Source organism: Narcine bancroftii, unplaced genomic scaffold (genome assembly GCF_036971445.1).
Source record: "Narcine bancroftii isolate sNarBan1 unplaced genomic scaffold, sNarBan1.hap1 Scaffold_151, whole genome shotgun sequence".
NCBI classification, from domain to species: domain Eukaryota; kingdom Metazoa; phylum Chordata; class Chondrichthyes; order Torpediniformes; family Narcinidae; genus Narcine; species Narcine bancroftii.
The window spans coordinates 5,212,179-5,224,812 of NW_027211886.1; the positions used below are offsets into that span (position 1 = coordinate 5,212,179).

The window sequence follows — 12,634 nt, forward strand, 5'->3', positions numbered from 1 at the left end:
GATGAGTACCAAACAGACCAACCTTTGACAAAGTGCAGGTTGCAAATCTCAAATGTTTCCACAAGGTTTTCATTGTTTGAACTCATCCTAAACTCCACCTGTGCACGTCTTGATTGCCATTTATTCACCCATTATCTCTGCCTTTGTTATTATTTCTACCACAGTAACTGCCAGTTAGGCAAAGCCCCAATTTTATAGTTCCTACCTCAATTCTCAAATCAAATCACTTCCCCACCTCCGTAATTCTAGCACCAGAAACAGGGAGGACACTCCATGTTAAGAAGGAGAGGCAGAGGAGATGACTCGCAGGACGGTGACCATGGTGTTGGACCAGCGAGGGCCTCAGCGACTAAGGGACCCACAGAGGCTGTAGGTGACCTGCAGTTCGGAGACCCGCATGGGCTGCGGACTGCTGGAGACTGGCTCATGGGAACTGGATATCTGGGCTAGGATTTGAGGGGACACTGAGGCCAAGAAAGGCATCCAAAGAGGCCTTGAGCTCAAGATTGTGCCAAAGGTTTGGATCTGGAGCTTGGGTTGAAGATGGATCGAACAGGAGTCTGCAGTGGCTGCATGAGTGCTGGAAGCAAATCCACGAAAACTCAGTGACGCTAAAGGAACTCTTGTTTGCTTCTCTTTTGTACTATAAGAGGTGCGAGTGACACTTATGCCAACTATTTGCCTGCCTTATGGCAGGCAGTTGAAGTATGTCTTGTATGTTACATTTTTAATGTATTTTTATGTGACAATAAAAGGAACCGTGAACCAAATCTCTCAATAATCCTTCCTTTTTTTAAATTTTATTTTTAATTTGCGTCAAAGCATAAAGCACACATTGTGAACCGATTATTAACTTGTTCCTGCATTAGGTACCCACCTGTGTACAAATTAGCAGACTTACTCTGGGGTATTTTGTACAGGATGTGAAGAGTACTGTACTACAGAAAAGCTATTTTTTTCTTTAAAACTCCCCTCCTCCAGAGACGCAATTATTTTCGACTATAGCTCGGTATCAATAAGTGCTATATAAATGTGCAATTTTATTAGTGCCATGGTGTGACTGTGGTGGAACACTGTATCACAGGATTCCTAATAAAGGTGGTACAGCCCAATCCCCTCCCTTAGTACACAGCCTTGGAATCAGGCCAACAGCCTGTAAGAGATGCCTACAAAGTTTATAGTGATTAAAGCCTATTAATCTTGACTTCTGATCTGTTGGGTCTAATTGATAGTGCTACAATTTAATCATTATACCCATGTACCATGGACAATGTTTTTCAAGCAGAGAAGCTGGACACTGACCCTCAGGATCCAAAGGCTCTGTAAAATTTGATCAGTGGCTGCACTGCCTGAATGCCTTTATGAGGTGGCACGACATTCGGGAAGAAGTCGATAAGAGAGACCCGCTGTTTGCACAGGTCGGCCACCACGCTTTCCAGATGATTAGAGACTGTGAGACTTACTAAGCCACTATGGGGCTCCTGCAAAAGCAGTACCTGATGCCAAAGAATGTAATCTATGCCAGATATCTCCCGGGAAGCCGTTGACAAGCTCCTGATAACTCACTTGATGAATATACTCAGGCCTTGCAGGAGCTGGGGAGAGCATTGGCTGCACTGAGATTATAGCAGCCGTCTACCAGGAGGAGATGATCAGAGATACCTGTGTGGCTAGTCTCATGTCTGATCACATCAGACAAAGACTCTTGGAAAAGGGCAATCAGACTTTGTAGGACATGGACAATCTCGCCAAGGCACTAGAGACAGTCTAACAGAATGCAGAGACTTACTCTTCCAGCAATACGGCCGCCAGGCGGGGTCCCAAACAGCAGTCACTATCATTGAGCACCCAAGGTGTGCACCCGCGGAAGAGCTGTCCTGCCAGAAGTGCGATCTCTTCCAGCTGCAGGAGAAAAGAACACTAGGTCCAGACCTCCCCTTTGCAGCCCTGCATGCAAACAGCAACCATGGCCATCTTGGACGGCTTCACTTCTGGTTGCAGAAAACAGCTCAGCAGGGCCTGAACATGATGGGTCAATGGCATTTCCGGCTTCACTTCCGGCAGTGACTGCGTGTGAACTATAGGGGCAGTCATCTTCTGGGAGGATGTCTTGCAGATCACTGACACGCCCATACAGTAACAGCGAGTCAGACAACGAACTGACACCGGCATCCATCGATCTGGACTGGAGCAGCCCACATCAATTAGCAAGGTCCACCATGGACATTGAGTTGAACGGCCGCATTATGAACTGCTTGTTCGACACGAGAAGCACCAAAAGCTTTACGTACCCGGCACTGAACAGCTCTGTTCCCTCACAGTGATCCCAGTTCAGTGTAAAATCTCGCTGGCCTCCAAGTCCTATTCGACCATAATCCAAGGGAGTTGCATAGTAACACTAATCGTGGGTGGCACCAAGTACAAGAATTTTAAATTGCTCATTATTCCACAATTCTGTACACCAGTCATACTGGGGCTGGATTTCCAGTGCCAACTTATAAGTATTCTGATGGAATATGACGGGCCCCTCCCCTCCCTCACTGTCCGTAATAACCAACTGCTGAAACACCCACCCATCTCCCCAAATGCAACCAATCAGCGACCCAAACACAACCCATTCCTCATGATCTGTGGTCTGTTCACCCTCCAAGTCCCACCATCCCCGTCCCCCCCACGTTTTAAAACCTCACTCCTGACTGTAGGCCTGTGGCAACTAAGAGCAGATAATACGGTCTCAGGACCAGAGCCTTTATCAAGACTGAGGTTAAGGACTCCAGCCCTTGGAGAACACAGGTAGTGGTGGTAAAGACCAGAGAGAAGCACAGGATGGTCATAGACTACAGCCAGACCATCAACCGGTTCACCCTCTTGAACATCTACCCCCTCCCCTGCATAGCCAACATGGTGAACAAGATTGCCCGATACAGTTTTCTCCACCAATGGCCTCAAGTCGGCCTATCACCAGCTTCTAATCCACCCAGAGGACAGCCCATTCACAGTGTTTGAAGCAGATGGCTCCCTCTACCATTTCCTCAGGAGTCACGAATAGAGTTTCGGTCTTCCAGAGGTAGATGGACCAAATGATGGATGACCAGCAACTGAAAGCCACATTTCCTTACCTGGACAATGTGACCATCAGTGGCCATGACCTGCAGCATCACGATGCTAACCTGCAAAAATTCCTCCAGAGAGCTAAAACCCTAAATCTCACATATAACCAAAAGAAATACGTGTTCTGCACTTCACATCTGGCTATACTTTGGTGTGTGATGGAGAATGGAGTCATTAGACGAGTACCTGAGCATTTGCGACCCCTGCTGGAGTTCCTACTGCCCCATAACCTCAAAGCCTTGAAAAGCTGCTTGGGGATCTTTTCATATTATGCATAATGGGTCCCAAACTATGCAAAGCCCATCCTCTGGAGATTTTTGTTAACAAATCTTTATGGAATTGGCAACGTTTTGGCCTGCGAGGGGATGGATGAAGACAACATGGTGCTAAAGTTGGGATACATGCAGCAATGCTTCAGCTACTATCCACTTAACAGAACCAAGAGGGCAGCAGAACATGGTAAAATGTTCTGTCTGTACAGAAAGTTATGGGTTTGAGTCCAAGGGCAGGGATGACAGCCAGGCTAATTCAGACATTTATTTTCCACCAAGCCACTGAATATTTGTCTGTATTCCAGATGTATTTTTTTCTGTATTAGCCCATTGAGTCAATTAATTAATTTCTTGCTGTGTCTTCAGAGGAGGGTGACCACGGCAGCAGGCCAACTGCTGAGGGACCCACACAGGCTGCAGTTGGGTCTGCACAGACTACAGGCTTCAAGAGACTGGCTCATGGGAAACAAATATCAGAGCTGAAGGCTTCCTGGTTGCACCAGAGGTTTGGATCTGGATCTCAGGGTCTGTGCGGCTGGAGGACCGCTGGAGGTGAATCTACAACCACTCGGTGACTCTGAAGGGACTCTCTTTTGCTTCTCTATCTCTCCTACTGTAAGGGCCACTGGACGACACTAATGGCAATGCTTTGTTTGACTTATGGCCTACAGAAGGCAATTTTAGGTAATATTACATGTTATGGACTATTACATGACAATAAAGGAATCTGAAATCTTGATCATATCTGTGTGACTGCAGCAAAGAAGGGTGCTGAAACCAGAGATGAATGTTCATGAGTTAGCAAGAGATTATGAGGTGTGGATCATGAAGGAAATAATGAAATAGTCCAAGTTCAACACAATGTATTAAGGTCTTGGGCATGACGATATCATGTGGGGTGAGGAAGTGAGGGTTCACCTTAACCCACCCACTCACCAGGAATAACATGAAGAACAGATCTGACTCTTTAAACCCAGTGGAATTCCAGCCCTGGCCTTGAGTTCACCACTCACCTGTGTCAGCTGTGTTAGGGTTGAAGACCGTGTTGGTATAGGTAACGAACTGGAGCTGGCGGTTCAAGTTGTCCACTTGGGAGCTTGAGAGAGACAGGTGCATCTGGCCCATGCCATCGATGGTCACCTGATCCACCTCGGCGGCCACGTCAAACGTCCCCAAGGTTGCCGTGAGTTTTACCTGCAAATTCAAATTCCAAAGATGAGTCAACATCTCTGAAGATCTATCCTGGGACCTCCATGTCAATGCAACCATGAAGAAGGTTCGCCAGTGATTATTCTTAGTGAGGGGTTTGAGGAGATTTGGTATGTCACCAAAGACTCTTGCAAATTTCTCCAGGTGTGCCATGGACACCATTCTGACTGGTTACATCATTGTCTGGTATGGAGGTGCCAGTACGCATCAAAGGAAAGGACGACAGAGAGTTTGTGAACTCTGCCCATGGCGTCATGGGCATCGGTCTCCTCTCCATCGAGGACTTCTACAAGGGGCTATGCCTCAAGAAAGCAGCGTCTTTATCTTAAGAACCCCACCACCCAGGACACTGCACACTGCTGCCATGAGGAAGAAGGTACTGGAGCCTGAAGACGAACACCCAATGGTACAGAAACAGCTTCTTCCCCTCTGCCACCAGATTTCTGAATGGACAATGAGCCACAGACACTACCTCTCTTTGTCTTCTTTTGCACAAAATTATTATTTTTTTTAATGTAATTTTTAGCAATATTTATTAGTAATGCCACAAAACACATTTTGTGATGTGTTCATAACAATAGATTCTGATTCTGATTGTAAATGCCACTTAAAATAGCCTTGTAGTCCAACCTTCCAGGTGACCTGTGTCCTGCTGGGGCAGAGTTATGCCAAACCATATGAACTGGATTGGACAAAGAGAGGCTGGAGTAACTCAACGGGTCAGAGAGCATCTGTGGGTGGAAATGGTCAGTCAACTTTTAAGGTCAGGACCCTTTATCCAGGCTAAAATAGAGAGAGGGTGATGCCCAGCACAATAAGGGGGAAAAACAGGAGGTTCAAGTGAAGATGGGGAGGGGCTAAGAGGTTACAGTGTATTTGAAAGTGACAGGCATTGTGTAAGACATTGCTTATTACAATTTTAGATGGTACATAGAACACATATGGGCCAAACTTACATATCTCATTTTTATGCAGATATTGATCCACTATGTGAAAAGTGTTACATTTTCGAAGCTTCTCTGATCCATATGTTTTGGGAGTCCCCAAATTTAAAGAGATTTTTGAAAGACATTTTCCAAACCTTATCAATGATTTTTTTAAAGATTAATATAGAACCATGTCCATTAATTGCTTTGTTTGGTTTTTCACGTAAGCCAGATCTACGTCTATCTGCATCTCAGGAGAAAGTTTCAACCTTTACCATGCTGAAAGCCAGATGAGCAATTTTATTGAAATGGAAAGATGACTCTTCACTTACCCATCACAGTGGCTTACATGATATAATGTCCTATTTAAGCTTGGAGACAAATAGATGCAATGTTAAAGATAGAAAGTTTCAATTGTAAAGATGCGGGGGCCATTCATAAAATCCTATCATGAATTAAGAAATTTGAACATTCCGGAGATTCTGTGCGATGTCTGGATGTTGCTACCTGATCCACAATTTCCCTTTTCTTTTACAAGGTGACTTTGATTAGAGGGAGGGGATAGATTAGAATTAGTTTTTAGGGGTATTTTTTTTAATTATTTTTATTTGGATTAATTTGGTAAATATAGAGTTAACATGGTTATCATAGATTAATTCAATAATTTGTTTCTCATGTAGATTAAGGAACTGTCTAATGTAGTTCCATCCAATTTTTTTTAGTATTTGTATCATATGAGATGACTTGTTATGTGTTTTCCTTAAAATTTTGTATTCAAGTTTATATGTTAAACTCAATAAAAATATTTTAAAAAAGGAAAAGAAAATGGCAGAGAGACATAGAGAGGTAGGGTTGGGGAGGGAGAGTTATTTATAAACTTGAGACCTTCATCAATATAATGTCGCTGAGACCTTCATCTGAGCTTGTTCTCTCAGTCCATCTCTGTTAAACATCACACTCATAGTTCTTCATTTCACTTAGGTGTAGTCCCACACCTACTCTGTCCCTGGTCTGTTCTACACCTTGTTCATCACATCACTTTTTGTCAACGCTGATGCTGATGTTCTTTTTTTAAAAACGATGCGAACAGGGCAATGGAAACTCATTAAGATTCGACTCTACTCCAATAAAACTTGGATAATCCTGGAGTTTAGTTGTGCCGGACTAATGGGTTTCCTGGACTAAAGGAGATTACCCTCTCATTAACGGTTTGTCTCATTTTTCGACAGATGACACAGTTGTATAACACATTTTACAAATTATTGAGCAGAGAAGTTAGGATGTTATGGTGAAGTTGCACAAGAGACATTAGAATTTTGTGTACAGTTTTGGTCACTTAACTACAGGAAGGATATCTGAAAGTTTGAAAGAGTGCAGAGATTTACTAGGATGTGGCTGGGATTTGAGGAATTAGGTTACAGGGAAAGGTTAAACAGGTTTGGGACTTTATTTCCAGGAACGTGGATGAATGAGGGGAGATTTATAGCCATATAACCATCTAACAATTACATCATAGAAACAAGCAGTTCGGCCCTTTGAGTCTATCCCGAACACCTTCTTCCAGCTAGTTCAAATGACCCTCACCCACCTCATAACCTTCCATACGCCTCTTGTAAATATATACCTATCCAACTTTTCCTTAAATATTAAAATTGAGCCTGCATCTACCACTTTGGCTGGATGCTCATTCCACACTCCCACCACCCTCTGAGTGAAGTAATTCCCCCTCATAGGTCCCCTATGCTTTTCCCCCTTCGATCTCAATAGAGGTATAGAAACATATAAAATTCTTAAGAGATTGGACAGACTAGATCCAGGAAGGTTGTTCCCGATGTCAGGGAAAACCAGAACCGGGCTCACAGTTTAAGGATAAGGGGGAAGTAATTTAGGACTGAGATGAGAAAAAAATCTCTCTCAGAGAGTGGTGAATCTGTGGGATTCTTTGGCACAGGAAGTGGTTGAAGCCGGTTCCTTATCTATATTTAAGAGGGAGTTAGATTTGGCCCTTGTGGGATTGGGAGTATGGAGAGAAGGAAGATACTGGGTAATGAGTAGATGATCAGCCATGATCAAAATGAATGGAGGTGTAGGCTTGAAGGGCCAAATGGCCTACTCCTGCACCTATTTTCTATGCTTCTATGATGGGTAGAGATAGAGCAAATCCAAGCAGGCTTTTTTTCCACTAAGGTTGGATGAGACAAAAACCAGAGAACAGGTTAAGGGAGAAAGGGGAGAAGCTTAAAGGGAACATGAGGGGGAACATCATCCCACAGAGTGTGATGGGAGTGTGGAATGATCTGTCAACTGAAGTGGTGAATTATGACATTTAAGAAAATTTTGGAGAGGTACATAGATGGGAGGGGTATGGTCCAGGTATAGACAGTGACACTAGGTAGAATAATTGTGGTATAGTCTAGGTGGGCCAAAAGCCCTGTTTATGTGTTCTTTGGTTTTATTTTCCAATTAACCAAATGAGTGGAAAGGAAATGGGAAATTAACCACCACTCCTGACTCCATGACCACCCTCAAACACAACAATGTTACTAGTCCTGGAGTTATCCAGATCCCAATACCAGTTGTGGCAAGGAACCCTGCTCATGTTGGACCCCCACCTCCAGGCTAACGAGCCACCAGGATGCCAGATCATCCAGATTTACAATCGAATACTGGATTATGGGAGCTTTTACCATGATCCTTTTCCGAAATGTTTGTGAAAAGCACTAATTGTTAAACCAACTCATTGTTTAACACAAGAAAAAACAAAACATTTTTCTCTCAAGGACCAGGTCTGGGCCGATAGTTGCAGATTAAATCTGCTTTACTGAAGCCTGAAGCATTAACTTAAAGAGGAATAGAACATAAGAATAGGGATGTGACATTGAGACTTTTTAAGGAACAGGTGAGACCTCATGGAGTACTGTGAGCAGTTTTGGACTCCTCATTTAAGAGAGGATGTGCTGACATTGGAGAAGATTCAGAAGAGGTTCAACTAGATGATTCCAGGAAGGAAAGGATTTGTGGAGCATTTGACAGCTCTTGGCTTGTAATCATAGGAATTTAGGAGAATGAAGAGGGGATCTCATTGAAACATTTTGAATGTTGAAGGGCATGGGCAGAGGTTGTTTCCTATGTTGGGAGAGTCCAGGACAAGAAGGCACTATTTCAGGATTGAAGGGTGTCTGTTTAGAACAGAGGTGCAGAGGAATTCCTTTAGCCAGAGGCTGGTGAATCTGTGGAAGTTATTGCCCAGGCAGTTGTGGAGGCCAAGTCATTGGGTGTATTTAAGGGAGAGGTTGATAGGTCCTTGATTAGCCAGGGCATCAAAGGTTATGAGGAGAAGGGCTGACGAAAATGGATCAGGTCATGATTGAATGGTGGCACAGCCTCGATGGGGTGAATAGCCTATTTCTGCTCCATGACTCATGGTCTTAAATAAACAATAAAACTTACCACATAATAATGTTGAAACTTTGCTTGAAGGCTCAAACCTGCAACACCAAGGTTAAAGCAGATTAAACCATTTGAAACAGATCAATTCTGGAGCAATGACCTGAGGCACTCAATGGATCAGGCAGTGTCACCATGGAAATGGCCAGCACAAGGCCTGTTCCTGCACTGTGTGACTGTGAGAAGCAGATGTTTTGGGGTGGTAAGACTCTGAAATCTGAAGCCAACCCCGATCTGCAGGAGAATACAAAGATTGGTGGAGGGGTAGGAAGTGAAGAGGAAATGCAAAAGCTGCAGAGAGATCACGAGAACAGGCAAATAATGGCAAATTAAATACAATGCTGGGAGGTATATGGTCATGCACTTTGGCAGAAGGAATAAAAGGGCAGATTATTATTTCAAAAGGGAGAAATTCAAAGTTCAGAAGTGCAAAGGGACTTGGGACTCCTTGTGCAGGATACCCTAATGTTTAATCTCCAGGGTCAGTCAGTGAAGAAGGTGAATGCAATGTTGGCATTCATATCTGGAAGAGCAGGGACGTGATGTTGAGGCTTTAATAAGGGACTGACGAGGGCTCACTAGGAGTACGGGGTTCAGTTTTGAACTGAATTCCTTGGAGTTCAGAAGAACAAGGAAGACTTCATAGAGCCATTTTGAATGTTGAAAGACCTGGACGGAGTAGATGTGGCAGAGTTGTTTCAGATGATAAGGCAGTCTAGGACAAGCAGGATTGTTTAAATCAGAGATGCATGTGGAAGAATTTCTTTAGCTAGAGAGAGGTGATCCTCTGGAATTTTCTACCATGGGTGGCTGTGGAGGCCAGGCTGTTGGGTGCATTTAAGGCTGAGATGAATATCAGGATATCAAAGGTGATGGGGAGAAAGCAGGGGAGTGTGTCTGATTGGGAGAATGGATCAGATCCTGATGGAATGACTGAGGGGACAATGGGCTGAATGGCCTTCTTTTCCTCCTATATCTTATGGTCTTACTCAACAGGTCAGGCAATATCAATGCAAGAAAATGAATGGCTGATGTTTCAGGTCAGAACCCTTCACAATGGGGAAGAGTACAGAGTGGAGATAGACAATGTAAGAACAGGGGTGCGAGGGTTTGGAGAGGGGACTGTGGGGCATTGGTGAATCAAGGTGAGGTGAAGGAAGATGGACAGAGGCACTAGCCAGGTGCCCGACAAAGTGAGAGAGAGGGGCAAGAGAAATGAAGGGGTCAGGTGGAGGAGGTTGATTCATATGGGGTGAGAGGGAGGGATGAAAACTGGAAAGAAATATTGGTCTGATGAGAATAGGGGGCACAATGAATGGGCAAAGACAGTTCAATTTCACACTAATTAGGAAGGGGCAGGAGACATTTTTAATTCTCATCTGAGAATTCTCATCTCATCTCATCCTCCTTCAAAAAGTGTGGCTTCTCCTCTTCTGCCATCAACTTGGCCTCCATTACCCACACATCTTCCCTGGCCCACTCCACCCCATGCACAACAAGCTCAGGATTCCCCTCATCCTTACCTAACAGCTCACCAGCCTCTGTGTCCAAACTATCACCCTCCTCCATTTCTGCCACCTCCTGTATGATACCACCATCTGACACATATTCCACTCTCCTCCTCTCTCTACCTTCCACAGGGACCACTACCACTGTGACTCCCTTGTCCACTCCTCCCTCCCCACCAATCGTTCCCTTCATACCTACAGAAGATGCTCCACTTGGACCCAAACTTTCTGCCACACCACCATGCAGGGCTCCAAACAGCAACATTTCACTTTTGAATCTTGCAGGGGTCATCTCCTATATCTGGTGCTTCTGTTGTGGTCTCCTCTACATCGGTGAGACTGGACACAGACTGGGAGATTGCTTCACTGAGCACCTCAGCTCTGTCTGCTGCTATAGCAGGGATCTCCCAGAGGCCACCCATTTCAAATCCTTGCCCCATTTCCTTGTGGATATACCTGTCCATGGTCTCATGGACTGCCAGACTGAAACCAGCCACACATTGGAGGAACACCTCATCTTCAGTCTGGGTCCTCTTCAACCGGATGGCATTAACACTGACTTCTCCAGTTTCTGTTAGTCCTCCTGCCCCATCCCATCTATCCCTATTTCTCCTTTCCTCAAGCCCTACTTCTCTCTCTCCCTCTCTCTCTCTCTCTCTCTCTTCCCTTTTCCACAGCTCCACAACACCATGGATGTAAAGGTGTGGATGTGATGTTGAGGCTATACAAGGTACAGATGAAACCTCACTTTGAGTATTGTGAGCAATTTTGGGCTCCTCATTTAAGAAAGGATGCGCTGATGTTGGAGAGGATTCAGAGAAGGTTCACAAGGATGATTCTGGGAATTAAACGTTTATCAGATGAGGAGCGTTTGTCAGCTCTTGGCCTATACTCTGAATTCAGGAGAATGGTGGGGGTGGGGGAAGGAATCTCATTGAAATATTTTTTAATGTTGAAAGCCATGGATAGAGTAAATATAGAAATGTTGTTTCCTATGGTAGAAAGGGCACAACTTTAGGTTTGAAGGGTGTCCACTTGAATTTCTTCAGCCAGAGGGTGGAACTTGCTGCCAAAGGTAGTCATGGAAGCAAGTCTTTGTGTGTATTTAGGGCAGAAATTGATAGGTCCTGGGGAGAAAGCCAGGCAGTGGAGCTGAGTGGGAAAATGAATCAGCTCATGATTAAATGGTGTTGCAGACTCGATGGGCTGAATAGCCTATTTCTGCTGCTATGTCATGGTCTTATTGATCAATGGGGACATTGGGGATTGGGTGAGATGTGTTGTTTGGTGCAATCCAGGGATGGTGGGGTCAGTGAAGTGCCAGGAAGAGCAATCGCAACTCTCTGTATCCCAGGTGCAGCCTTGTCGGGGTGGGGGGGGGGGGGTGTGGGGAATGGTCACCTGGCAGAGGGAGGAGCAGCTGGCATCACATTGTCTGCAGCATTTCTTCTTCCTCCCTGACCACCTCTGAGGATTGGTCCCTTTCCCTGTACAGCCCCTCTGAGGGGGGGGGGGGGGGTGTGAGTTCTGACAGCCCGAGTGCCAGCTGAAGCTTCCCCAGACGTCCAGGATATCAGAAGACTACCTCCATCAGACCGGCGGCAAGCTTGTCACTGCGCCTGGCCTTTGCTGAATCTCTCCTTATGCCTCGTACCTGCCAGAGGGGCATCGTGGGCGGCAGTGGTGTCCTCACAGCCGACTGGTGCCTGCTCTGGGAGGCGCAAGAAGCCCAGGAAGGGTCAGCCACTGCAGGGTGAATCACTAGCCAGTAGCCAGAGTCAGGGGAAGACCTTTTCCTGGCCAGTGGCTGCAACCACCTTTATGAAGTGACTGAGCATGCTGGGATATCACAGATATACAGCCCCATGTGACCGGCCTTGACCCAGCAGTAGTTACTCTGATCCAGTCCATTCACCCATCAGCCAAGCACACTTGTGGTTGACCAGCCCTGAGATCTTGGACATGACCTGACCTCCATTTTATTTTAATTTCAAAGATGCAACATGGTCACAGTCCTTCTGGCATCCAAACCCATGCCACCCAAGTAACCTACCAATCCTGGTACATTTCTGGAACATGGGTTCCTGGTTCTTTCCCACAGTCTCAGGGAGAGCATACAGACTCTTCACAGACAGCAGCAGATTCGAACCCGAGTGTCTGG

General features: G+C 45.3%; 1 protein-coding gene across 12 annotated transcripts in view; it reads right to left on the reverse strand.

Moving 5' to 3' along the window:
• Positions 1-12,634, reverse strand: part of LOC138750447 (beta-1,4 N-acetylgalactosaminyltransferase 1-like) — an 80,200-nt gene that overhangs the window by 16,301 nt on the left and 51,265 nt on the right. For all 12 annotated transcript variants that reach the window (XM_069912501.1, XM_069912499.1, XM_069912496.1 and 9 more), the window contains 2 exons: positions 8,969-9,006; positions 4,397-4,577 (listed from right to left, as the gene is read on the reverse strand). In XM_069912501.1, the coding sequence (XP_069768602.1) occupies positions 4,397-4,577; positions 8,969-9,006 (219 nt within the window). The remainder of the gene's footprint in view (positions 1-4,396; positions 4,578-8,968; positions 9,007-12,634) is intronic.